At 43.5% G+C, this 27,770-nt stretch overlaps 2 protein-coding genes across 16 annotated transcripts in view; one reads left to right on the forward strand and one right to left on the reverse strand.

Moving 5' to 3' along the window:
• The window catches only part of LOC127000362 (leucine-rich repeat-containing G-protein coupled receptor 5-like), a 176,376-nt gene that overhangs the window by 73,641 nt on the left and 74,965 nt on the right, over window positions 1-27,770 (forward strand). For 3 of the 4 annotated variants that reach the window (XM_050863994.1, XM_050863997.1, XM_050863998.1), the window contains exon 1: window positions 2,342-3,113. In XM_050863994.1, coding sequence (XP_050719951.1) covers window positions 2,788-3,113 — 326 coding nt within the window. In that variant the 5' untranslated portion in view covers window positions 2,342-2,787. Of the gene's footprint in view, window positions 1-2,341; window positions 3,114-27,770 lie in introns of those variants that run through there. The other variant, XM_050863996.1, reaches the window with a different exon arrangement.
• Window positions 13,123-27,770, reverse strand: part of LOC127000363 (serine/threonine-protein kinase PkaB-like) — a 46,360-nt gene continuing 31,712 nt past the window's right edge. For 3 of the 12 annotated variants that reach the window (XM_050864000.1, XM_050864001.1, XM_050863999.1), the window contains exon 2: window positions 25,125-26,069. In XM_050864000.1, coding sequence (XP_050719957.1) covers window positions 25,392-26,069 — 678 coding nt within the window. In that variant the 3' untranslated portion in view covers window positions 25,125-25,391. Of the gene's footprint in view, window positions 14,087-19,058; window positions 19,715-20,023; window positions 20,323-25,124; window positions 26,517-27,770 lie in introns of those variants that run through there. The other 9 variants (XM_050864015.1, XM_050864014.1, XM_050864018.1 and 6 more) reach the window with 9 other exon arrangements.

The raw sequence follows: 27,770 nt of genomic DNA on the forward strand, positions 1-27,770 counted from the left end.
TTTCAAGTATCACCATTCCCATTACTCTTTATACAGGCATTCCCTTTCTTTTCCCTTTTATTTTCTTTCTTTATATTCCCTTACCTTCCCATCCATTCCATTCCATTCCATTCCCTTCCTTTTCCTTTTATTTTCTTCCTTTATATTCCCTTACCTTCCCATCCATTCCATTCCATTCCATTCCCATCCCTTCCATTCCATTCCCTTCCATTTCATTCCATTCCATTCCATTCCATTCCCTTTCCATTCTTTCCCTTCCATTTCACTCCCTTCCCTTTCCATTCCTTCCCTTCCATTTCATTCCCTTCCCTTTCCATCCCTTCCCTTCCATTTCATTCCCTTCCCTTTCCATCCCTTCCCTTCCATTTCATTCCCTTCCCTTTCCATCCTTTTCCTTCCATTCCCTTCCCTTCCCTTCCACCCGTGCCCTTTACTTACCTTTCCTCTCCTTTCCCTTTCCTTCCTTTCATATCCTTGTTCTCCCTTCCCTCCCTTCCTTCAGTCCCTCTCCCTTCACCCTTAGCTCCCCTTTCACTTCACATCCACATCCGTCTCCAGTGTTATTCCTCACTACAACATTCCACCCGCCAAAAGTATAGAATTTTCGTACATTTTTTTACATTGTTTAAATAGTGATTGTTGGTAGTCGTGGTAGCAGCGATGGTAGTGATGGTGGTGGTGGTGGTCGTGGTGGTGGTGATTATGGTGATGGGGTGGTGGTGGGGGGGGCTGATGGTGGTGATGACGTCAACGCTGTGAAAATCAATCATCTCTTGAATAATAATAAAAAATATGAATAAGGAAGAGAAAAAAAAAACTAACCAATATTATATGAAATTTTCTCTCCCATTCCTTAAAGTGAGAAGTGTCATTCATCGTTGTTTTTATTGCTAGGCCTCACACAATTTCACGGCTTCACGAGGTTAGAAAAAAAGGAATATGGAAGGAAAGGTAATAACGTTTTTCTTCTTTCTTAGACCTTTTCAGACCAATTGATAAAGAGGAAAAAATATAAGGAAGGAAAAGGAGGAATATTTTTACTCTTCGATGTTTCACTCTCTGGAACCTTATTGATAAACGAAGCGAGGACGGGGAAGATTATTTCATGTCCTCTTTCAATGTTACACACTTGAGGTCCTAACAACGCGGGAAGGGCAGAGGACGGAAGGATAAGGGACACAGGAAGGAAAGGAGTAAAGAAGAAATATATTGCCATTTATTCCTACACACTTTGAAGCCCTATATGTAAAAAGGGAAAGCAGAACAAAGGAAGGAAAGGAGTAAAAACTTGTCCCTCTCGTTTCGCTCTTTGAAGTCTTGTAAATACAGAGAGAACAGGACATAAAAAGAAAATGGGTCATCCTTAACTCGTATCCTTGCACCCTTTGAAACTATGTTAAGAGGAGAAGCAGGACAAAGGAAGGAAAGGAGTGATAACTTGTCCCATCCGTTTACGCCCCTCGGAACCTTATTGGCAAGAGTCCGCTGCCAGGATTTGCCTCGTGAGTGACGTGGGAAACCTTCGCCTCCCGTGGGAATATTGACATGCAAATCTCCGCCTGCTTAGGATGCATAATTTACCTCGATCACGATGTTGGATGCGGCAGGGGGGGGAGGGGAAGCTTACATGTTTTGAGAGAGAGAGAGAGAGAGATGAGTCGGGTTAAGATTGCTGCAGTACGCCAAAATCATGCACATAATTTAAAAGTCGTAAACAACCATTAATATGCAGCGACGGTCCGCGCGCTGCTCCTCGCGGGAAGGTTGTGCCAGGCGTCCCCGTCCACCTGAGTCATCCCGAAGTAATTACTCACCTGCTCACCTGCGTCCCTTTGTCTCGCAGGTGATCACAGTCTCTCCTTTAGGTAGTCTGGGGTTGGCGTAGCTATTTGTACCTTCGCGAGTCTTCTTAATTCTCATGTGGTATTTTTTTTTCTCGTGTGTTTTGTTTTGTTCGTTTACTTTCTATTGGTGTTGTTGATGTTGTTGTTGTTTGTACCTTCTTGATTCTTGTTAATATATTCTTGTGGTATTTTTTTTTTGTTTTGTTTTGTCTTGTTTTTCCAGCCTATGTTTTCTATTTTGTTGGTTTAATGTATCTAGTTGTTGTTTTACCTTTTCAATTCTTAGTTATTCGTGTGTGGTGTTTTGATACGAGTGTTTTATCTTCGTGGTGATGTTTTCTCTACTGTCGGTTTCATCTTTTTTCAGCTCGTGCAGTTTCGTATGGCTCTATTATTTACTTGTTTAACTTTCACTTTTGCTCCACCTTGTGTTTTGTGTTCGTATGGATAGTGTGATTTTTCTTTTTTTTTTTAGTTATATACGTTTTCATGTTTTTGCTATTTAAATATTTAGTTGGACTGGTATCACTGAAATGGTAGTGCTTGGAAATTGTTGTCGTGAAGTTTTGCCTCATGATAAGACCCGCGCCGTTGATGTGGTGAACTACCCAGTCTGCGTGTCGATGGGATGCGTCAGTGTTTCGATGCAGGGTTGGTGGAGCGAAATGTCTGGAGTCTGCTTCAGTGTTTCCGTGTGCTGTATTGGTGTTTTGCTGAGGGAATAGCTCGGTCTTTATGCTCACCATCTGTTTTCTCTCTTGTTCCAGGACTCGCCGGTGCGGGGGCGGAGCCATGAGATCCGCCACGCCCACCTGTACGCCCTGACCACGCCCACACGCCCTCATGTCGCCCATCAGCCTCCCTTCTGGCACCTCCCCAGGGCCGCCTCACTCACGTTCGCCCTCCACGCCCACTCCCCTGCCCACGTCCCCCCCTAGCTCCCATGGGGGACTTTAGTGACACTGGGGGGCATGCGGGGGGCGGCAGGGGGATGAGACTCCCCCTGCTGCTCCCACTGTGCCTCCTGCTACTCGTACCACCCCTGCTGCCCGCCGTGACCGCCTGCCCCGCCGAGTGTTCCTGCAAGTCGGAGCTCCCCAGGTCCTCGGCGGCGGCGCGGCGCGGTGGCACCTGGGGCAGCCTGAGGGACGTGGCCGCGCCGCGGCAGGACGTCACCACCATGGCCCTCAGCTGCCCCCGGGCCGGCCTCAAGGCGCCGCCCGACACCATGGCGTTGCAAGGCCTCGACCCCGCCTCCGTCATCAAGCTGTGAGTGTTGATGAAGTGTTTTCTTTCTCCTGTTCCCTCTGCCTGTGTTTTCGTTCCCGGTGTAAAGATGTCAGTATGAACGGTTCCCTGTTTTCTTTTATCTCTGCTTTGTGTTTTCCTTTCCCCTGTGAGGCTCTAAATGAACGTTCCTGTTTTTTTCTTTAATATTTCCTTTCTTTGTGTTTTCGTTTCCCGTGTAAACGTGTGCGTGGACGCCAGCGGTTTGTCTTCCTTTTCCTCGTATTTTCGTTACCCTTTCAAATTTTGGGAATGTTTGGGGACGGTTCTCTTCTCTCTTCTGCTTCCCTTCCACAAGTTGTCGTTTTCAGCGTATCAGGTGAGTCATTAAATGTGTTGGTGCTAATGAGCGTGATTTGTTTACTCGCATCCACCTTTCTCGTGTGTTTCGTGACGCTCATTCCCGACAACTACATTAAAAGACAATATCACCACGCACAGGTCACCCCTTCATTAATTTCTAGTGTTATTTCCTCGTATTCTCCGTGGTGTTTATGCCTTTCATCCTCAACAATGTCATTAGGCCGCTATTACCAGGCAGTGTCCAGCTTTTACTTAATTCGTTGCGTTCATTTACCTGTTTCCACCTTTCTGTTCATTTTTTGTGCCGCCACTCGTAACGGCTCCATTAGGGTGATATTACCGTGCTTCAGATCCCCCTTGCGCCCTCATCAGCTCGTGTATGCAGGGTATGAGAAGTAATCACCCTCACACCATGCTCAGCGCCCTCTAGTTCTCCCGCCTTCACGGGTGTTGGGTAGATGCAGATGACTCACCTTCTCTTCCTTTCTCCCTCTCCTCCTCTCTCTCTTCCTCTCCCTTTTTCCCTCTTCCTGTCTCCCTCTTTCTCTCTCCCTCTTCCTCTCTACCTCTTCCTCTCCCTCTTTCCCTCTTCCTCTTCCTCTCTCCCTCTTCCTCTCTACCTCTTCCTCTCCCACTCTTCCTCTCCCTCTTTCTCTCTTCCTCTCTCTTCCTCTCCTTCTCTCCTTCGCCCTCTCTTCCGCTTCCTCTCCCTCTTCCTCTCCCTCTATCCCTCTTCCTCTCTACCTCTTCCTCTCCCACTCTTCCTCTCCCTCTTTCTCTCTTCCTCTCCTTCTCTCCTTCGCCCTCTCTTCCGCTTCCTCTCCCACTCTTCCTCTCCCTCTATCCCTCTTCCTCTCTACCTCTTCCTCTCCCACTCTTCCTCTTCCTCTTTCTCTCTTCCTCTCCCTTCCTCTCCTCTCCTTCGCCCTCTCTTCCGCTTCCTCTCCCTCGTCGTCCCCTTCACACCCTCATCATTAGCCGTTGGGGTCATTAGCTTGAATCCAGGAATTTTAGACTCACGGAACGAAAGTATATTCACGATGGGATTCATTATTGCGACGCTGGTGCCGTTTTCTCTTAATTTAGGGCATTTCGCAACGTTAGGTTCTCGAAAGCGTTATTGGAGTCTTTTATTTTTGGTATTTTTCACTCGGCATCGTTCACATCAAAGTCTGCATAAAGGAGAGGAAAGAAACCAATAGCCACCCCTGAATTTCCTCCATTTTCTCTAGCATGCAGTTCGTAATATTCTCAATTTATTAATATTCTCTGTGTCGACGAATGAGAAACAGAAAATTCCGGCGGCGATGGAGTGAGTGATTTAGTGAGGGAAAGAGTTGTATCTGTGTGTGTGTGTGTGTGTGTGTGTGTGTCTGTGTGTGTGTGTGTGTGTGTGTGTGTGTGTGTGTGTGTGTGTGTGTGTGTGAATGGTGCCGGCCGGGGTGATCGCCCTTCCCGGCACTCACAGAAGGCATGACGAAAATTTGCAAGAGCCGCAGCGAGCGTTTAGTCCACTAATGTTCGCTAAATGCCAGACGAGCTTAGGGCTGATGGGGACCTAGCGGGCACGGGGGATTGAGAGAGAGAGAGAGAGAGAGAGAGAGAGAGACTATTAGCCGGCATGCTTGTGTTTCAGTTTGTGTTGCATGCATTCATTGTTCAGGGGCCACCATTCTCTCTCTCTCTCTCTCTCTCTCTCTCTCTCTCTCTCTCTCTCTCTCTCTCTCTCTCTCTCTCTCTCTCTCTCTCTCTCTCTCTCTCTCTCTCTCTCTCTCTCTCTCTCTCTCTCTCTCTCTCTCTCTCTCTCTCTCTCTCTCTCTCTCTCTCTCCAACCCACCCCCATCATTTAGTGTATTGGGGTCTTGATACCGTTTAATGGAGGGGAAAGTGGTCCAAGTTTTCCTCTCAAAAGTTCTCTAATTAATCGTCGGTATCTCCTGAGTACTATCCCGCTGGCTGCTCCGACCTGCTCTTATCTCTTCCCTCCTCCCTCCTCCCTCTTCCTCTACTTTATCCTTGTCTCTCCTTCCTTGGTCGTCCCTTCGCTCACTCCCTTATTTATCTCTAGCGTCTATGTATTGTTTTTTGCCTCTTCTTCTTCCTTTTCTCCGCTCTCCTTCTATTTCACTTCTCTCTTCCTCTGCTTCATTCTTCTTTCTCCTTCCTTCGGCGTCCTTTGCTCACTCTATTTTTATCGTCTATGTGTTGATTTTTGCTCCTCCTCTTCCTCCTCCTCCCTATTATCTCTCCTTGTTTCTTCTTCCCCTTATTCTGTTATTCCTTACTACTTTAATTTGTTCTCTTCATCATCCTTCTCCCTCTCCCTTTTCTGTTTCCCGTGTCTCTCCTCCTCCCTTCTTTTCTTTCATTAGCATTCTTTTCTCACTACTTTTGTCTGTCTGTGTATGATTTCTCTATTTACCTCATCATCCTCCATTTTTTCTCTGTCTCGTATGCTTCTGCTTTTTCTTCTTTTCCTCCTTCGCTATCACTACATAGACTCTGGGAACCATTATCTGTCTTCCTTCGCTCTTCATCTTCTCCTTTTACGCGCCGAAGACACTCTCGCCAGTAGCTTATTAATGGCGCCTCGGTCATTCTTCAACGCGTAAAAAATGGGGCGTCAGGGAGCCATCTCTTGGGGCCTTCGAGACGTCAGCGTTAAGAGTCATTGGCGGTTGTTAGCATCCGTCTTTTCCTCCTCGTCTGTCCCCTGCCGTTCATCCAGGGCACACATTACTTATACATGCCGGGGTCGTGGCTGGCTTTGTAAGTGGTAAGTGGTCGCCTTGTAAGTGTTTGGGGTGGTATTCATTTGGCCGGAGTATCTCTGAAGGCAGGCGTGTGTGGAGGGAGGGAGGAGGGAAGGAATGAATGAAGAGGAGTGTGGTAAGTGGAGGAATGAGGAAAAGAGACTAGAAGGAGGAAGATGAGATATAAATGCAACTGAAGAATTATGGGAGGAAGGGAAGAAGGGATGGAGAGAAGGAAAAAGTGGAGGAATGAGAAAAAAGAGGCTGAAAAGGAGGAGAGAGGAAGGAGGGAAGGAAGGAAAGAATGGAGAAGATGAAGAAGTATAGGCATGAGAAAAAAAAGACTGAAAAGGAAGAGAGAGGAAGGAGGAAAGGAAGGAAAGAATGGAAAGATGAAGATATAGAGGAATGAGAAGAAAAGAGACTGAAAAGGAAGAGAGAGGAAGGAGGGAAGGAAGGAAAGAATGGAAAGATGAAGATATAGAGGAATGAGAAGAAAAGAGACTGAAAAGGAAGAGAGAGGAAGGAGGGAAGGAAGGAAAGAATGGAAAGATGAAGATATAGAGGAATGAGAAGAAAAGAGACTGAAAAGGAAGAGAGAGGAAGGAGGAAAGGAAGGAAAAGAATGGAAAGATGAAGATATAGAGGAATGAGAAGAAAAGAGACTGAAAAGGAGGAGAAGGACGATGAATAAACACAGATGCAACTGAAGGAAGGAGAAATAGAGGAAGGAAGGAAAGAACAGAAAGAAATGGAGGAATGAGAAAAGGACACTGAAAAGGAGGACGATTAGGAGACACAGGTACAACTGAAGGAAGAACGGATGAAGGAAGGAAGGAAGGAATGAAGAGAGGGGTAAATGTAGGAATAAACAAAGGAGAATGAAGGAGAGAGGGGGAGGTAGAGACACAGGTACGACTATTATTCATCTCGGTATCATGCAGGGAAGAAGAGAGAATTATATGGAAAGAGGAAATATATGAAGGAAGAGAGAAGGGGAGAAAGTGACAGAATATGAGGAAATAACGAAAAAGGGAGGGATGAGAGGATGGTGGGAGGAGAGAGAAAGAGAGAGAGAGATCGAGCGAGAGCCAGAGAGCAGTCTAAATATATCGACACAATCAAGAACCCTCAAGCTGCGTCATATTTCAGTCTCCCCGACAAGCAATATGCCATGAAATTTCCCGACGCGGCGCCCATTCACCGCGCGGAGGATTGATGGCTTGTTGTGGCGGGCCTGTAAAAATTAGCAGAAGGGGGACAGCGAGACGGATGGCGAGAGCTGAATAACCGCCTCTGTTTGTTGCCGTTCCCCCTCGTTTGTGTCTCCCCCTCGCCACCTGAGTCCCGTTTTCTATGATTAACGTGTCCTCGTGTCCTCCCTGAAGTTTAATATGTCGCTGCTTGGCCTCTGAAGTTTGCGGGCATTGGGAAGTTTTGGTGGAGGTGGCAAGTTTTTTTGTTGGTTTGTGAAGTATTTTTGGGTTTGTATTCCTCGATGCTTTCTGTACGTTGTCTAAATTTAGCAAGTAATAATATATTTTCCAGTCAGTTTGTTTAGCTAGTTTTCTACCGGTTTCTGATTAACTATTTATTTGTGTTTTCATTTGTTTGGCGATCCTTGAGTTTTCTAATAATGTGTCTCTTTGGTCTCTGTGCGATCTCTAAATATAGCAAACAATAATATATAATCTCTCAGTCGTTTTATTAAGTGTTTTCTGCTGGTTGCTAATATAATATCGATTTACGTGTTTTCCTTTTAAATTTAGCAAGTTATAATAAATGCTTTACAGTCGTTTTATGGGGAGAATGTTAAGGGTGGAAAGCCTCTCGTCGTAGGGTTTGTTGCTCAAGGAAGGGATCATTTTTGTTGCCCGATGTTTCTGCTGGTTTCTGAAGTTAATGAGTTATTAGTGTTTTCATTTGTTTAGCGATCTCTGTTGCTCGTTTTCTAATGATGTGTCCATTTGGTGTCTGTACGTTCTCTAAACTTACCAAACAGTATATCGTGTTCCCCAGTTTGTTGGTAAGAGAGTTTTCTGCTGGTTTCTGAACTGCTATTGAGTTCATGGCGTTTTCTTTTCTTTGGTGATTCCCAAGAGCTCTAATGATGTGTCCCTTTGGTGTCTGTACGTTCTCAAAATTTTCCAACCAATATATCGTGTTCCCCATTTGTGTTTGTACGAGAGTTTTCTGCTGGTTTCTGAAGCGTTATTGAGTTGCTGGTGTTTTCCTTTCGTGATCCCTGAGTTTTCAAATAATGTGTCCCTTTTGTCTGTCTGTTATCTAAATTTAGCAAGCAATATATCATGTTCTCCAGTCGAATTTTCTGCTGGTTTCTGATTTGTTGCTTACTGATGTTTTCCTTTGCTGAACACTGGGTTTTCTAATATGTTCCTCTACTAAAAGTCTACATACATTCACTAAATCTAGCAAACATTAGTATATCATCCCCTTGAGTCGTGTTTCTACAGGTTTATAAAGCGTTAGTGTGTTATTTATTAATTTGGCGTCAGCTGAGACCTGCTTTCTTTTTAAGTGTACCCTTGAAGCCCCTAAATTTAGGCAGCAATTATGTATCTTGCTCCCCTGTCGTGTTTTAAGGCAGGTGTTTGGATGGGCTGTGAATTAGTGTAGAGTTTCATGATTTTTTTTTTCCTCCGTGTTTGTAAAGATAAGTGGAAGTTACGTGTAAAATAGGAGGAGCTCAAGGGGTAATTTGTGAGGCTGTATTCGTGTAAACTTCAGTCATCCTCTGTAAACTGTATGTCAGAGGAACGCATATGAATTTTTAAGGTGTGCAAATGTTCAGGAAAAAGTTAATTGTCGCCTCAAGCTCTGTGAAGGTATTTATCTATTTATTTATCTATCAGTTTCGGAGAGCAGGTGAACGTTAAAAGTGTGCTAATGTTCAGTAAAAAGTAACTGTGTCCGTAGGTAATGTAGAGGTATGTCTTATCTATTTTCTATTTATTAACCTATTTTATCTATCTATCTGTATCTGTTTGTCCATCTATTAAGGAGGGCAGGTGAACGTCAGTGGTGTGCTAATGTTCAGGTAAAAAGTATTTGGTATTTGCCCCTCTAAGTTATGTGAGGGTATTTCTCTGTCTATTTATTTATATCTATCTGTCTATTTCTGTATCTATTTATCCATCTTTCTCGTATGAAGGCGTTTCCAGCATACGAAATAAACCTCCATGTAATTTACTTTGCATGCAAGTCTCCGTCATTATGCGCAGGAATGCAATTATGCTTCCTTAATTACTTCCCCTTAATTACTTCTCCCTCGAGGCCGGGCCACAAAACATGCCTTCCCTCCACTCTCGCTTTTCTTCTCCCCCTCCTCTCCCCTTTCCTTCTGATCTCCCCTCCTGCCTGCCTCCGCTTTTTATATCTCTCCTCCTAGTTCTCTCCTTCCTTCCTTTTCCTTGTATCTCCTAATTCCCTCTCTCTTCTTTCTTCTCTTCCTTTCTTCATCTCTTTTTCTTTCTTAGTCTCTCTCTCCTCTCTCCTCAGCTACCCTCTCCATCTCCCCTTTCTCTCTTCTTTCTTCTCTTTCCTTCTTTCTCTCTCTCTGATTCCCTTTCTCCTCCTTCCTTCTCCCTCTCATTTACCCTTTCCATCTCCCCCTTCTTCCATCTCCCTCTTTTCTTTCTTCTCTTCTTTTTTCAGTCCTCTCGTTCCCTCTTTCTCCCTTTCAGTTATCCTTTTCTCCTCATTATTTTTCCCCTTCCTCCCCTTCCTTCAAATTCTCTCTCCCTTCCCCTTCTTCCTCTCGTATTTATTCCTCTCTTTCTCCTCTCCCCTTTAATTTCACTCCTCCCTCTATGATATCCCCGTTTTTACTCCCGTTTCTCTCATTTCCTCCATTCCTCCATCTCTTCCTCTTCCTTTCATTTGCGTCATTCTTCTCTCCCCATCAGGCATCTCTCCCTCTCCCTCGCTTCCCTACGTTTCCCTTGCCCTCAATTCTCCCCCTTTTTCCTTCCTCGCTCTCTCTGTCATTCATCATCCTCTCTCTATCCTCACGTCCATCAATTCCAGTCTCTTCCCTCTTTTGGAATCCATCTTGTTCGTCTTTTCTCCGGGAATTCACAAATGCCTCTCCTTTTCGTATCTTTCCTCAATTTCATCTTTACGTTTTCATCGATTCAACTTCACGTCTTGGCCTGTAGATAAAGGTAATTCATTTTCTTTGCTTCTCTTTTATTTGACTAACCATTTCAAGGGGGACTTAACTCACTGTTCTAGCTTTGGTTATGGTTATTTATGTGGTTATTTAACTTAACGTCTATATTAAGGGGGATTTTCAAAGATATTATCGCTCAAATCATTAAGGATACATATTTAGAGAGGTGCATTTGGCTATTGGATTTATATTTACGGAGGTTAAGGCTTATAATAGTATAAATTGGGGCTTTCTAAATAAAGACCTCGATAAAGATAAAGGTAATTCGTATTTCTTGGCTTTTCTTCATTTTCTTAGTTAACCATTTCAAGGGGGACTTAAATCACTGTTCTAGCTTTTGTTGTGGTTATTTATGTGGTTATTTAACGTATATATTAAGTGGGATTTTCAAAGAGATTATCGCTCAAATCATTAAGGATACATATTTAGAGAGGTGCATTTGGCTATTGGATTTATATTTACGGAGGTTAAGGCTTATAATAGTGTAGATTGGGGCATCCTAAATAAAGACTTCGATTATGTGTCTTGTTCGTTCGTGGTTAAAGATTGATTCAGAGTACCAACCTATTTTTTTTTTCTTTTTAGAGGTAATCGTTTAGTCTGTGTGCTCTCCTAACTGCTACTACTGATACAGAGTTCGTAATGTGAGGCTTTGAGGGAAGTATTATTGGACGAAAGTTTGTGAAAGCGTCATCATCATCATCAGCAGCACCAGTATCAGCACTCCTCTATTATGAACTCGAATGTCTAAAGTTTGCCTCCCTCTCTCTAACTCTGCCTCTCTCTCTATCTATCCATCCATCTATCTGTCTATCTATCTCACTATCCAAGCATTTCGTGGTATATGTTATGTCGCCTGGTCTTTCGATGCAGATATAAATTTCTCCCAGTGCTTTTTTGTTGTTGTTATTCACCTCCCTCTCATTGCTGACCCACTTTCCTTCTCTCGTCGTTAGTCTCCTATTCAGTTCCCATCTCGCTGCATATGTAATTTTCCTCTTTTTTTTTCGTGGTCAAGTATTAGGGGGGTATATTTCTTTCTTTTTTTTCAGCTCCCTTCACTTTTCTGCTGTGCCTGTCTCATTTTGCTCTCTTTCACTGCTTTCTCACCAGTATTCTTCTTCTCTTCCTTCATAGTTTTTTTTTTTATTCCCCGTTTTGTTCGTGTTCTTGTTCTTCTATTTGTTCTTAATCTTATTCTTGTTGTCATAGTTTGCTTCCTACCTTATCTCACTTTCTCCTCTTTCTCTTCTCTCTCTCTCTCTCTCTCTATCTCTCTCTATCTCTCTCTCTCTCTCTCTCTCTCTCTCTCTCTCTCTCTCTCTCTCTCTCTCTCTCTCTCTCTCTCTCTCTCTCTCTCTCTCTCTCTCTCTCTCACCACTCGTATCCTCAACATACAAGCCGAGATAAAAAGAAGCTGAATTTAACTTAGTCTCGGGTCGCAGAGAAAGAAAACGAGAGGCGGAGGAACAGAATTAAAGAGCCTAGCAAGTGACTCTTTAATCTCGCGTGGCCTTTCAGTCTCCGGGAACTCCGCCGCGCCAGGACATTTCTCGCAGGACACACACACAGCGGCGGCGAAGTATGGCCCGTTAAATTAGGCTGACTGTGTAGAGAACTGGAGCGTGCTGTTGTTCTAGTGTTTTGGTCTGTTTCTCGTTCTTGTTGTTATTCTCGTTGTTGTTGTCTCTGTCTCTGTCTCTCTCTCTCGCTCACTCGCACAAACACATACACATACACACATACAATTGCACTCAGGTTTCCTCATCCCGTTTAGTTTCATACCGTCTGTTTCTTTATTTTTCATTTGCTGTTTTTTATCGGTGTCTCTGTGTGTGTGTGTGTGTGTGTGTGTGTGTGCGTGTGTGTGTGTCTGTGTGTCTGTGTGTGTGTGTGTCCTCATACTTCTGAAATTACATTGGTATCAAGCGTTAAGGGTGAGATTTAAGGGAAAGAGAAGGAAGAGAGAGAGAGAGATAGAGAGAGAGAGAGAGAGAGAGAGAGAGAGAGAGAGAGAGAGAGAGAGAGAGAGAGAGAGAGAGAGAGAGAGAGAGAGAGAGAGAGAGAGAGAGTAAACTTTTGTTGTGTTTTAATGATGCTTTCGTTTATTTTCTCTTTTTCTGTTTGTCTTTCTTTCCCTTTTCTCGCTTTCTCCCTTGTTTTGTTTTCTTTTGATTCTTCCAGTCTTCTTTCCCTCCTGTTCCTCTTTCCATACTCTCTTTCCTCTCTCCTTTCTCATGTTCCTCTCTTCCTCCATTCTCCATTCTTCCTCTCCCTCATTCTATTATATTCTCAGTTACCATCTTCCTTCTTTCTCTCCATTCACTCGTTCCTCTCCTTTCAGGCTTCCATCCTTCCTTCCTTCCCTCTTCCTGTTCTTGTCGTCCACTGCGTCTCTTCCTTCTTCCCCTTCTTCCACCCGTCCACCTCTTCCCCATCTCCTTCATCCCCTTCTCCATATATTTCTCTCTAACATTCCTCATTCTCCTCCTCTTGATGGTTGCATTCCAGCCATCCTCGTTTTATCTCATAATCCGTAAGTTCTTTTTTTGTTTGAGGCGAGGTGACGGCCTTCTTAAGTTAGGCGATATTACAACTGTAGGTGATTGAGGCGGTGAAAATATGTAGCTACATGTAATTTGACCAGCAATGAGAGAGAGAGAGAGAGAGAGAGAGAGAGAGAGAGAGAGAGATAAGTACACATAAAAGGATAGCCAAGTTGATAAGTGGGTACAAATATAAATATATAGATAGATGGATAAGTAGATGAGAAAATAGAAAGTTACATCCACTAAGGAGTGTGTTCCTTGGTGGGTGTAGAGTAACTGGCTCCAAAGGGAAGAGATGGACTGGTAAATCCATTCATCCGTTAGGAAAAGAAACCCTGACTTGTCTTCCTCCATAACATAACTTAGGGGAGTGCATTCCTCAACCCCTGGTGGGCGTAGAGTAACTGGCTCCAAAGGAAAGAACTGAACTGGTAAAACTCTTCATCCGTTAGCAAAAGAAATCCTGATGTGCCTTCCTCCTTAGTAATGGCGGCGGCGCGGGAAGAGGCAGGAAAAGGCCTTGCGAACACGCCGGACAAAGGCCGCCTTCCTGGATGTCTCGCCCGCGTACATCCTGACTGTCTTGATGATCTGGGCCACCGAGGGCCGCTGTGCAGGGTCTGCTGCCATGGCGCTGTCGGCCAGCACCTCCAGGCCGGGGTAGCGCGTGTGGCACGTGGCCAGGATGCGCCTCAGGACGTAGCCGAGGGAGAACACGTCCACGGGGGGCGAGCAGGGCGCGCCGCGCCGCAGCTCCGGGGCCATCCAGGGCGTGCGATGCGTGTGCGTGCGCGCGATGCGGAGTCCTGTGCCGAATGTCTTGGCCAAGCCGTAGTCAATGAGGGACACCTGCAGGCGGCCGTCGGCGCCTTGGCGCACCACCACGTTGTCGGGCTTGATGTCGTTGTGGGCGTAGCCGCGGGCGTGGAGCTGCCGCACGTCCCGGGCCAGCGCCACGAAGGCCGCCAGTTTGTCACCGTCGCGGGGAGCAAGGTTGTGCAGGTCGCAGAAGGTGTTCTGGCCGCGGAAGGTGGTGAGCATGGCGGGAAATCCAAAGCTGGTGCCCAATGCCTTTGGGGCGCCCGCCGCACCGTCCAGGTCCAGCAGGATGTCAAATTCCCTGCGGAACATGGCGGCGAGGCGCTGCTCCCTTGCCACCTTGAGGCAGCACAGGGCGCCGCCGACCTCCACCAGGTACACCGTGCACGAGGCGCCGCGCCCCAGCACCTGCTTGTGCTCGGCCACCAGCGTGTTGATGCGTTCCCTCGTCAGCACGAGGAGGGGGGTGGTGTGTGGGGGAGACATGTCTCTGTCTTACACAGAAAAAGCCGTAGAACAACTTAAAGTTAAAAGAAGTAATGGAGAACAAGGATGGTATGTAAGAGATGGCAAACTATTGAGATTCATCGACACCAGAAATAGGGAATAGGATAAGGATAAACTAGATATAAATCTAAATACAAAACTAATTAACACTTAAGGACTAACTACGAGTAAACTGGTAGAAATAGAGAAATTGTGGATAGCGCAGAAAATTTTATATGTATTACCGAAACACAGTGCAAATTCAATAGGTTTGATATTACAAAGGGACTTTTTAAAGTTGAAAAATTTAGAAACTTGGAGGAAAGAAAGGGGGGAGGATTAATGATACTAAGCAGGGAGGAAAATAAACAACATATTGAGGTCATAGCCACTAAACACACAGATTTACTCTGCATCAATCTCAAGAAATATAGTACACATTTTTATATAATATTATTGTATTTATCAGTAAATGACAAACCAAGAAATATTGACATCCTAACTGAAGTGGAAAATTTAGTAAACAAACACAGGGAAGAGGGCACAATAATTTTAGGGGACTGGAATGGACACGTTGGTTTTCTGGGGGAACAGAAGATTGACTGGAATGGAGAAAAGATATTACAAGCTCTTGACTTACTGAATGGAACACTATTAAATGGCACACCAGAGAGTAAAGGACTGTACACATGGCAGAGTAGAAACCAAAGAAATGTGATAGATTTTGCAATGGTAAACCAAACAATGACACAGCATTATGTAGGCATGGAAATTGATGAAAATAGAGAAGAATTCGACCTTTCTGATCACAACCTACTAAAAACATTTTTAACTTAAAAAGAAATACCAACATAAACCATAGTAAAGGGTTTTGGAATATAACAACTTATTTAAAAATTAATGAGGAAACTACAAAAAACTTTATACAAGAGTTGAAAAACAGCGGCTTCCTAAACATGGACGACATAACAGACTTTGATAAGAAAATAAAAGTAACCTCAGATGCAACAATGAAAAGAACACTTAAATTGAAAAGGGATAACAGTGTGAAAATCAGTAAAGCCTTTGATTCAATAAAAAGAGAAAAGCTGATAGAGGCAATGATGTTTTTTAAAATCCACCCAAAAATTATTGACTTTGTGGCAAAAATCTATTCAGAATATAAAGCAAAACTAATACTAAACAATGAAGATTGTGGGGAAGTAAACATAACAAGTGGCATTAGACAGGGATGTATGGGATCCATTACACTGTTTAAATTAGTAACATATATAATCATACTAAAGTTAAATTACACCAATATAGGATTTAAACATGACAATCTATTCATTAACACACTCTTCTATGCTGATGACGGTCTTAGTCAGGCACAGTCATTAGCAGATGCAAGGGAGAACATGAACAGACTAAAAACAATTGTGGCAGACACTGGCTTAGAAGTAAATATAGAGAAGAGTAACATAATGATATTTAACATGAAAGACGAACCAGAGGAAATAGGAGGGATAAATGTAGCAAATAAGATAAAATACTTAGGAGTTACTATAGATAATAAAAGGAACTGCTTTAAAACCTACAAAAAAGATATAATACAAAAAGCACAGCGCCTAAGTAATCAAACAGCATCCGTGATTGCAAGAAGCAGCAACAAATTGATCATTGGGAAAACCTTTTGGAAAAATGTGGCAATCCCAGCTGTCCCGTATGGTACCGACTTAGTAACTTTTTCAAAAAATGAGATTCAAAAACTCCAAACCATTGAAAATAAAGTCTGGCGAACTATTCTGGGGGGAACAAAAGGCACTCCTTCAAGTACTTTAAGAGGTGAAATAGAAGCATCTAGCATGGAGACCAGGCTGAACACAAATAAGCTCAATTAAATATTTATTACACAAAGACGACACACTTGTGGGAGAGATATTTACCAGACTAAGAGAGGAGCACAAGGAGTACTGGGTGATGAACATATACAACATCACACAAGAGACGGGTCTAGGTCAGGTCGACCTAAGAACTGTTAAGAAGGATTTCATAAAAAATACATTAAGAGAACTTGACACCACTAAATGGAAAGAGGAAATTAACCAAAAGAGCAGCCTGAGTCTATACAAAGAGTTCAAAACAGACATAAAGGAAGAAGATTTCTATGATAACACATATGCCTCCATAATACTTTTTAAATGCAGAACAAACACTTTAAATTTAAATGATAGAAGAAGATTTATAGGAGAAACAGTAAGGTGTGATGGCTGTGGTGCTGAGAAGGAAAATCTTGATCACTTTTTATTGTATTGTGAAAACCTGAAAGAAATAAGACAGAAATATAAGATATTTGATCAGCCTTATAAAGAAAATTGGCTGGGAGAACTCCTCTTCAGTGACACCATTGATAAAAATTTATTGAAAAAAGCTCTGAGTGAACTTTGGAAAAAAAGGACCAAGCATCAAGAATAGAAAAGAAGACAAGAAAAGAAAGGCACGAAGTAAAGAAAATCAGGGGGGGCCGTTGCAAAGGCTAACCCCCGAACATCAACAGAACAGAACAGAACAGTGTGTGGCGATTTAGGGCCAGACCTCGGTTTTCGACGGTTAGTTTTGTTCAGTTCGGTTTAGCTTGGAATTAGGAGGAAGAAGAGGGAGTCTAGATCTGGACGGCTGTCGCAGGCACGAACGCACGCACGCACGCACGCAATCACCTTTACAATGAGGCGGAGTGGGAATACCGACCTATGAACCACTGGTCTGTGTAATATTTTTCGCCTTCCTTTGCGTTGGTAATGGTTTGTATGCATGAGAAGAGACCCCTTGATGCCTCCCCTGGCCGTGGTGTGTTCGGGGGAAGTAAAGAGAGGGGAAGAGGGACTCGGTTAGGGATAGACTTGTTTGCTTCCCTCACGTTCATTAAAAAGGCGAGGGTTCCAGTGCTTTGCTTGGTGGTCACCGTCAGGGCCTCCTCCTCCTCCTCCTCTTCCCTTCCTCTTCCTCTTCCTCTTCCTCCACCTCCTACCCCTCCACCCTTTGCATTTTTTATGGGGTGGTGATGTGGTGGTGCCATAATTAACACCAGACAGGGGAGTTTTTGGACGTATGTGTAAGTGGAAAAAGAGAGAGAGAGAGAGAGAGAGAGAGAGAGAGAGAGAGAGAGAGAGAGAGAGAGAGAGAGAGAGAGAGAGAGAGAGAGAGAGAGAGAGAGAGAGAGTAAACTTTTGTTGTGTTTTAATGATGCTTTCTTTTATTTTCTCTTTTTCTGTTTGTCTTTCTTTCCTTTTTCTCGCTTTTTCCCTTGTTTTGTTTTCTTTTGATTCTTCAAGTCTTCTTTCCCTCCTGTTCCTCTTTCCATACTCTCTTTCCTCTCTCCTTTCTCATGTTCCTCTCTTCCTCCATTCTCCATTCTTCCTCTCCCTCATTCTATTATATTCTCAGTTACCATTAACCATGCCAACAAGTTTATGCAGTAAGTAAAGAAAAGGATCTTGGAATCACTATATCAAGCGATTTAAAGCCCGGTCAGCATTGTTCAGAGGTAGTTAAAACTGCAAACAAATTGGTTGGCTTCATCGGACGAGTCTTTAATAATAAATCCGAAAAAGTAATATTAAAACTGTATAATTCGTTGGTTCGACCCCGTCTAGAGTACTGTGTACAGTTTTGGTCTCCCAACTACAGAAAAGACATAGAAAAGTTGGAACGGGTCCAACGAAGAGTAACAAAGATGATTCCTAGGTTGAGAAATTTGTCATATGAACAAAGGCTTAAAGAAGTAAATTTATTCAGCCTATCAAAACGAAGAATGCGAGGCGATCTAATAGAAGTGTTTAAAATGTTCAAAGGATTCAGTGATATTAATGCGGAAGATTACTTTACAATTGATCGATCAAATAGAACAAGAAGAAATCACAATTTGAAGATAAGTGGTAAAAGATTCTCGTCGTACGAAGCTAAACACTTCTTCTTCAATCGAGTTGTTAATGTTTGGAACTCTCTACCTTGTGATGTCGTTGATAGTACAACAGTTACGGCCTTCAAAAATAGATTAGACAAGTGTTTTGAATCCAACCAGCAGCTAAGATATTACTCATTGTCGTAATAACGTTAAGTTCTTTCGAATACTGGTGTCCTTGTCCGCTTTTATCGCCCGGTTAGTGGTAGCAGTAATGGTAGTTCTTTCCTCTTTCCTACATAAATTCCATGCAGTTTTTCCATGCTGCATGGTTCTTTTTCCTTTCCTGCCAGCTTTGGCTGGAGGGATGGGGGGGTGGGGAGCCTTCGCCTTTGCTGTCCTTCATCTTCCACCTTTGATTAGATAGTTAGTGTAGCTTGTCACAAACAACCTCGTAAGGACCAGCAGGTCTGCTGTTGTTTGTTCTTCCTTTGTGTTCTTTCTTTCTTTGTGTTCTTTCTCTCCATTCACTCGTTCCTCTCCTTTCAGGCTTCCATCCTTCCTTCCTTCCCTCTTCCTGTTCCTGTCGTCCACTGCGTCTCTTCCTTCTTCCCCTTCTTCCACCCGTCCACCTCTTCCCCATCTCCTTCATCCCCTTCTCCATATATTTCTCTCTAACATTCCTCATTCTCCTCCTCTTGATGGTTGCATTCCAGCCATCCTCATTTTATCTCATAATCCGTTAGTTCTTTTTTTGTTTGAGGCGAGGTGACGGCCTTCTTAAGTTAGGCGATATTACAACTGTAGGTGATTGAGGCGGTGAAAATATAGCTACATGTAGGTTGACCAGCAATGAGAGAGAGAGAGAGAGAGAGAGAGAGAGAGAGAGAGAGAGAGAAGTACACATAAAAGGATAGCCAAGTTGATAAGTGGGTACAATTATAAATATATAGATAGATGGATAAGTAGATGAGAAAATAGAAAGTTAAATCCACTAAGGAGTGTGTTCCTTGGTGGGTGTAGAGTAACTGGCTCCAAAGGGAAGAGATGGACTGGTAAATCCATTCATCCGTTTGGAAAAGAAATCCTGACTTGTCTTCCTCCTTATTATAACTTAGGGGAGTGTCTTCCTCAACCCCTGGTGGGCGTAGAGTAACTGGCTCCAAAGGAAAGAACTGAACTGGTAAAACTCTTCATCCGTTAGGAAAAGAAACCCTGACGTGCCTTCCTCCTTAGTAATGGCGGCGGCGCGGGAAGAGGCAGGAAAAGGCCTTGCGAACACGCCGGACAAAGGCCGCCTTCCTGGATGTCTCGCCCGCGTACATCCTGACTGTCTTGATGATCTGGGCCACCGAGGGCCGCTGTGCAGGGTCTGCTGCCATGGCGCTGTCGGCCAGCACCTCCAGGCCGGGGTAGCGCGTGTGGCACGTGGCCAGGATGCGCCTCAGGACGTAGCCGAGGGAGAACACGTCCACGGGGGGCGAGCAGGGCGCGCCACGCCGCAGCTCCGGGGCCATCCAGGGCGTGCGGTGCGTGTGCGTGCGCGCGATGCGGAGTCCTGTGCCGAATGTCTTGGCCAAGCCGTAGTCAATGAGGGACACCTGCAGGCGGCCGTCGGCGCCTTGGCGCACCACCACGTTGTCGGGCTTGATGTCGTTGTGAGCGTAGCCGCGGGCGTGGAGCTGCCGCACGTCCCGGGCCAGCGCCACGAAGGCCGCCAGTTTGTCAGTGTCGCGGGGAACAAGGTTGTGCAGGTCGCAGAAGGTGTTCTGGCCGCGGAAGGTGGTGAGCATGGCGGGAAATCCAAAGCTGGTGCCCAATGCCTTTGGGGCGCCCGCCGCACCGTCCAGGTCCAGCAGGATGTCAAACTCCCTGCGGAACATGGCGGCGAGGCGCAGCTCCTTTGCCACCTTGAGGCAGCACAGGGCGCCGCCGACCTCCACCAGGTACACCGTGCACGAGGCGCCGCGCCCCAGCACCTGCTTGTGCTCGGCCACCAGCGTGTTGATGCGTTCCCTCGTTAGCACGAGGAGGGGGTTGGTGTGTTGGGGAGACATGTCTCTGTCTTACACAGAAAAAGCTGTAGAACAACTTAAAGTTAAAAGAAGTAATGGAGAACAAGGATGGTATGTAAGAGATGGCAAACTATTGAGATTCATCGACACCAGAAATAGGGAATAGGATAAGGATAAACTAGATATAAATCTAAATACAAAACTAATTAACACTTAAGGACTAACTACGAGTAAACTGGTAGAAATAGAGAAATTGTGAATAGCGCAGAAGATTTTATATGTATTACCGAAACACAGTGCAAATTCAATAGGTTTGATATTACAAAGGGACTTTTTAAAGTTGAAAAATTTAGAAACTTGGAGGAAAGAAAGGGGGGAGGATTAATGATACTAAGCAGGGAGGAAAATAAACAACATATTGAGGTCATAGCCACTAAACACACAGATTTACTCTGCATCAATCTCAAGAAATATAGTACACATTTTTATATAATATTATTGTATTTATCAGTAAATGACAAACCAAGAAATATTGACATCCTAACTGAAGTGGAAAATTTAGTAAACAAACACAGGGAAGAGGGCATAATAATTTTAGGGGACTGGAATGGACACGTTGGTTTTCTGGGGGAACAGAAGATTGACTGGAATGGAGAAAAGATATTACAAGCTCTTGACTTACTGAATGGAACACTATTAAATGACACACCAGAGTGTAAAGGACTGTACACATGGCAGAGTAGAAACCAAAGAAGTGTGATAGATTTTGCAATGGTAAACCAAACAATGACACAGCATTATGTAGGCATGGAAATTGATGAAAACAAAGAAGAATTCGACCTTTCTGATCACAACCTACTAAAAACTTTTTTAACTTTAAAAGAAATACCAACATAATCCATAATAAAGGGTTTTGGAATATAACAACTTATTTAAAAATTAATGAGGAAACTACAAAAAACTTTATACAAGAGTTGAAAAACAGCGGCTCCCTAAACATGGACGACATAACAGACTTTGATAAGAAAATAAAAGTAACCTCAGATACAACAATGAAAAGAACACTTAAATTGAAAAGGGATAACAGTGTGAAAATCAGTAAAGCCTTTGATTCAATAAAAAGAGAAAAGCTGATAGAGGCAATGATGTTTTTTTAAAATCCACCCAAAAATTATTGACTTTGGCAAAAATCTATTCAGAATATAAAGCAAAACTAATACTAAACAATGAAGATTGTGGGGAAGTAAACATAACAAGTGGCATTAGACAGGGATGTACGGGATGCATTACACTGTTTAAATTAGTAACATATATAATCATACTAAAATTAAATTATACCAATATAGGATTTAAACATGACAATCTATTCATTAACACACTCTTCTGTGCTGATGACGGTCTTAGTCAGGCACAGTCATTAGCAGATGCAAGGGAGAACATTAACAGACTAAAAACAATTGTGGCAGACACTGGCTTAGAAGTAAATATAGAGAAGAGTAACATAATGATATTTAACATGAAAGACGAACCAGAGGAAATAGGAGGGATAAATGTAGCAAATAAGATAAAATACTTAGGAGTTACTATAGATAATAAAAGGAACTGCTTTAAAACCTACAAAAAAGATATAATACAAAAAGCACAGCGCCTAAGTAATCAAACAGCATCCGTGATTGCAAGAAGCAGCAACAAATTGATCATTGGGAAAACCTTTTGGAAAAATGTGGCAATCCCAGCTGTCCCGTATGGTACCGACTTAGTAACTTTTTCAAAAAATGAGATTCAAAAACTCCAAACCATTGAAAATAAAGTCTGGCGAACTATTCTGGGGGGAACAAAAGGCACTCCTTCAAGTACTTTAAGAGGTGAAATAGGAGCATCTAGCATGGAGACCAGGCTGAACACAAATAAGCTCAATTATATTAAATATTTATTACACAAAGACGACACACTTGTGGGAGAGATATTTACCAGACTAAGAGAGGAGCACAAGAAGGAGTACTGGGTGAAGAACATATACAACATCACACAAGAGACAGGCCTAGGTCAGGTCGACCTAAGAACTGTTAAGAAGGATTTCATAAAAAATACATTAAGAGAACTTGACACCACTAAATGGAAAGAGGAAATTAACCAAAAGAGCAGCCTGAGTCTATACAAAGAGTTCAAAACAGACATAAAGCAAGAAGATTTCTATGATAACACATATGCCTCCATAATACTTTTTAAATGCAGAACAAACACTTTAAATTTAAATGATAGAAGAAGATTTATAGGAGAAACAGTAAGGTGTGATGGCTGTGGTGCTGAGAAGGAAAATCTTGATCACTTTTTATTGTATTGTGAAAACCTGAAAGAAATAAGACAGAAATATAAGATATTTGATCAGCCTTATAAAGAAAATTGGCTGGGAGAACTCCTCTTCAGTGACACCATTGATAAAAATTTATTGAAAAAAGCTCTGAGTGAACTTTGGAAAAAAAGGACCAAGCATCAAGAATAGAAAAGAAGACAAGAAAAGAAAGGCACGAAGTAAAGAAAATCAGGGGGGGCCGTTGCAAAGGCTAACCCCCGAACATCAACAGAACAGAACAGAACAGTGTGTGGCGATTTAGGGCCAGACCTCGGTTTTCGACGGTTAGTTTTGTTCTGTTCGGTTTAGCTTAGAATTAGGACGGAAGAAGAGGGAGTCTACATCTGGACGGCTGTCGCAGGCACGCACGCACGCACGCATACACCTTCTTTACCATGAGCCTAAAGAAAAACTCACTATAACCCGACTAGTCTTCCTTTTCGGCCTTTTGAAATAGTCGGTGTGCGAGGCGGAGGCGTCTGGGAATACCGACCTATGAACCACTGGTCTGTGTAATGTTTTTCGCCTTCCTTTGCGTTGGTAATGGTTTGTATGCATGAGAAGAGACCCCTTGATGCCTCCCCTGGCCGTGGTGTGTTCGGGGGAAGTAAAGAGAGGGGAAGAGGGACTCGGTTAGGGATAGACTTGTTTGCTTCCCTCACGTTCATTAAAAAGGCGAGGGTTCCAGTGCTTTGCTTGGTGGTCACCGTCAGGGCCTCCTCCTCCTCCTCCTCCTCTTCCCTTCCTCTTCCTCTTCCTCTTCCTCCACCTCCTACCCCTCCACCCTTTGCATTTTTTATGGGGTGGTGATGTGGTGGTGCCATAATTAACACCAGACAGGAGAGTTTTTGGACGTATGTGTAAGTGGAAAGAGAGAGAGAGAGAGAGAGAGAGAGAGAGAGAGAGAGAGAGAGAGAGAGAGAGAGAGAGAGAGAGAGAGAGAGAGAGAGAGAGAGAGAGAGAGAGAGAGAGAGAGTAAACTTTTGTTGTGTTTTAATGATGCTTTCTTTTATTTTCTCTTTTTCTGTTTGTCTTTCTTTCCCTTTTCTCGCTTTCTCCCTTGTTTTGTTTTCTTTTGATTCTTCCAGTCTTCTTTCCCTCCTGTTCCTCTTTCCATACTCTCTTTCCTCTCTCCTTTCTCATGTTCCTCTCTTCCTCCATTCTCAATTCTTCCTCTCCCTCATTCTATTATATTCTCAGTTACCATCAACCATGCCAACAACTTTCTGCAGTAAGTAAAGAAAAGGATCTTGGAATCACTATATCAAGCGATTTAAAGCCCGGTCAGCATTGTTCAGAGGTAGTTAAAACTGCAAACAAATTGGTTGGCTTCATCGGACGAGTCTTTAATAATAAATCCGAAAAAGTAATATTAAAACTGTATAATTCGTTGGTTCGACCCCGTCTAGAGTACTGTGTACAGTTTTGGTCTCCCTACTACAGAAAAGACATAGAAAAGTTGGAACGGGTCCAACGAAGAGTAACAAAGATGATTCCTAGGTTGAGAAATTTGTCATATGAACAAAGGCTTAAAGAAGTAAATTTATTCAGCCTATCAAAACGAAGAATGCGAGGCGATCTAATAGAAGTGTTTAAAATGTTCAAAGGATTCAGTGATATTAATGCGGAAGATTACTTTACAATTGATCGATCAAATAGAACAAGAAGAAATCACAATTTGAAGATAAGTGGTAAAAGATTCTCGTCGTACGAAGCTAAACACTTCTTCTTCAATCGAGTTGTTAATGTTTGGAACTCTCTACCTTGTGATGTCGTTGATAGTACAACAGTTACGGCCTTCAAGAATAGATTAGACAAGTGTTTTGAATCCAACCAGCAACTAAGATATTACTCATTGTCGTAATAACGTTAAGTTCTTTCGAATACTGGTGTCCTTGTCCGCTTTTATCGCCCGGTTAGTGGTAGCAGTAATGGTAGTTCTTTCCTCTTTCCTACATAAATTCCATGCAGTTTTTCCATGCTGCATGGTTCTTTTTCCTTTCCTGCCAGCTTTGGCTGGAGGGATGGGGGGGTGGGGAGGAGCCTTCGCCTTTGCTGTCCTTCATCTTCCACCTTTGATTAGATAGTTAGTGTAGCTTGTCACAAACAACCTCGTAAGGACCAGCAGGTCTGCTGTTGTTTGTTCTTCCTTTGTGTTCTTTCTTCCTTTGTGTTCTTTCTCTCCATTCACTCGTTCCTCTCCTTTCAGGCTTCCATCCTTCCTTCCTTCCCTCTTCCTGTTCCTGTCGTCCACTGCGTCTCTTCCTTCTTCCCCTTCTTCCACCCGTCCACCTCTTCCCCATCTCCTTCATCCCCTTCTCCATATATTTCTCTCTAACATTCCTCATTCTCCTCCTCTTGATGGTTGCATTCCATCCATCCTCGTTTTATCTCATAATCCGTAAGTTCTTTTTTTGTTTGAGGCGAGGTGACGGCCTTCTTAAGTTAGGCGATATTACAACTGTAGGTGATTGAGGCGGTGAAAATATGTAGCTACATGTAGCTTGACCAGCAATGAGAGAGAGAGAGAGAGAGAGAGAGAGAGAGAGAGAGAGAGAGAGAGAGAGAGAGAGAGAAGTACACATAAAAGGATAGCCAAGTTGATAAGTGGGTACAATTATAAATATATAGATAGATGGATAAGTAGATGAGAAAATAGAAAGTTAAATCCACTAAGGAGTGTGTTCCTTGGTGGGTGTAGAGTAACTGGCTCCAAAGGGAAGAGCTGGACTGGTAAATCCATTCATCCGTTTGGAAAAGAAATCCTGACTGGTCTTCCTCCTTATTATAACTTAGGGGAGTGTCTTCCTCAACCCTTAGTGGGCGTAGAGTAACTGGCTCCAAAGGAAAGAACTGAACTGGTAAAACTCTTCATCCGTTAGGAAAAGAAACCCTGACGTGCCTTCCTCCTTAGTAATGGCGGCGGCGCGGGAAGAGGCAGGAAAACGCCTTGCGAACACGCCGGACGAAGGCCGCCTTCCTGGATGTCTCGCCCGCGTACATCCTGACTGTCTTGATGATCTGGGCCACCGAGGGCCGCTGTGCAGGGTCTGCTGCCATGGCGCTGTCGGCCAGCACCTCCAGGCCGGGGTAGCGCGTGTGGCACGTGCCCAGGATGCGCCTCAGGACGTAGCCGAGGGAGAACACGTCCACGGGGGGCGAGCAGGGCGCGCCGCGCCGCAGCTCCGGGGCCATCCAGGGCGTGGGGTGCGTGTGCGTGCGCGCGATGCGGAGTCCTGTGCCGAATGTCTTGGCCAAGCCGTAGTCAATGAGGGACACCTGCAGGCGGCCGTCGGCGCCTTGGCGCACCACCACGTTGTCGGGCTTGATGTCGTTGTGGGCGTAGCCGCGGGCGTGGAGCTGCCGCACGTCCCGGGCCAGCGCCACGAAGGCCGCCAGTTTGTCAGTGTCGCGGGGAGCAAGGTTGTGCAGGTCGCAGAAGGTGTTCTGGCCGCGGAAGGTGGTGAGCATGGCGGGAAATCCAAAGCTGGTGCCCAATGCCTTGGGGGCGCCCGCCGCACCGTCCAGGTCCAGCAGGATGTCAAACTCCCTGCGGAACATGGCGGCGAGGCGCTGCTCCCTTGCCACCTTGAGGCAGCACAGTGCGCCGCCGACCCCCACCAGGTACACCGTGCACGAGGCGCCGCGCCCCAGCACCTGCTTGTGCTCGGCCACCAGCGTGTTGATGCGCTCCCTCGTCAGCACGAGGAGGGGGGTTGTGTGTGGGGGAGACATGTCTCTGTCTTACTCAGAAAAAGCTGTAGAACAACTTAAAGTTAAAAGAAGTAATGGAGAACAAGGATGGTATGTAAGAGATGGCAAACTATTGAGATTCATCGACACCAGAAATAGGGAATAGGATAAGGATGAACTAGATATAAATCTAAATATAAAACTAATTAACACTCAAGGACTAACTACGAGTAAACTGGTAGAAATAGAGAAATTGTGGATAGCGCAGAAGATTTTATATGTATTACCGAAACACAGTGCAAATTCAATAGGTTTGATATTACAAAGGGACTTTTTAAAGTTGAAAAATTTAGAAACTTGGAGGAAAGAAAGGGGGGAGGATTAATGATACTAAGCAGGGAGGAAAATAAACAACATATTGAGGTCATAGCCATTTACTCTGCATCAATCTCAAGAAATATAGTACACATTTTTATATAATATTATTGTATTTATCAGTAAATGACAAACCAAGAAATATTGACATCCTAACTGAAGTGGAAAATTTAGTAAACAAACACAGGGAAGAGGGCACAATAATTTTAGGGGACTGGAATGGACACATTGGCTTTCTGGGGGAACAAAAGATTGACTGGAATGGAGAAAAGATATTACAAGCTCTTGACTTACTGAATGGAACACTATTAAATGACACACCAGAGTGTAAAGGACTGTACACATGGCAGAGTAGAAACCAAAGAAGTGTGATAGATTTTACAATGGTAAACCAAACAATGACACAGCATTATGTAGGCATGGAAATTGATGAAAACAGAGAAGAATTCGACCTTTCTGATCACAACCTACTAAAAACTTTTTTTACTTTAAAAGAAATACCAACATAAACCATAATAAAGGGTTTTGGAATATAACAACTTATTTAAAAATTAATGAGGAAACTACAAAAAACTTTATACAAGAGTTGAAAAACAGCGGCTCCCTAAACATGGACGACATAACAGACTTTGATAAGAAAATAAAAGTAACCTCAGATACAACAATGAAAAGAACACTTAAATTGAAAAGGGATAACAGTGTGAAAATCAGTAAAGCCTTTGATTCAATAAAAAGAGAAAAGCTGATAGAGGCAATGATGTTTTTTTAAAATTCACCCAAAAATTATTGACTTTGTGGCAAAAATCTATTCAGAATATAAAGCAAAACTAATACTAAACAATGAAGATTGTGGGGAAGTAAACATAACAAGTGGCATTAGACAGGGATGTACGGGATCCATTACACTGTTTAAATTAGTAACATATATAATCATACTAAAATTAAATTATACCAATATAGGATTTAAACATGACAATCTATTCATTAACACACTCTTCTATGCTGATGACGGTCTTAGTCAGGCACAGTCATTAGCAGATGCAAGGGAGAACATTAACAGACTAAAAACAATTGTGGCAGACACTGGCTTAGAAGTAAATATAGAGAAGAGTAACATAATGATATTTAACATGAAAGACGAACCAGAGGAAATAGGAGGGATAAATGTAGCAAATAAGATAAAATACTTAGGAGTTACTATAGATAATAAAAGGAGCTGCT

This window comes from Eriocheir sinensis, chromosome 18 (assembly GCF_024679095.1).
Source record: "Eriocheir sinensis breed Jianghai 21 chromosome 18, ASM2467909v1, whole genome shotgun sequence".
Taxonomy (NCBI): Eukaryota; Metazoa; Arthropoda; class Malacostraca; order Decapoda; family Varunidae; genus Eriocheir; species Eriocheir sinensis.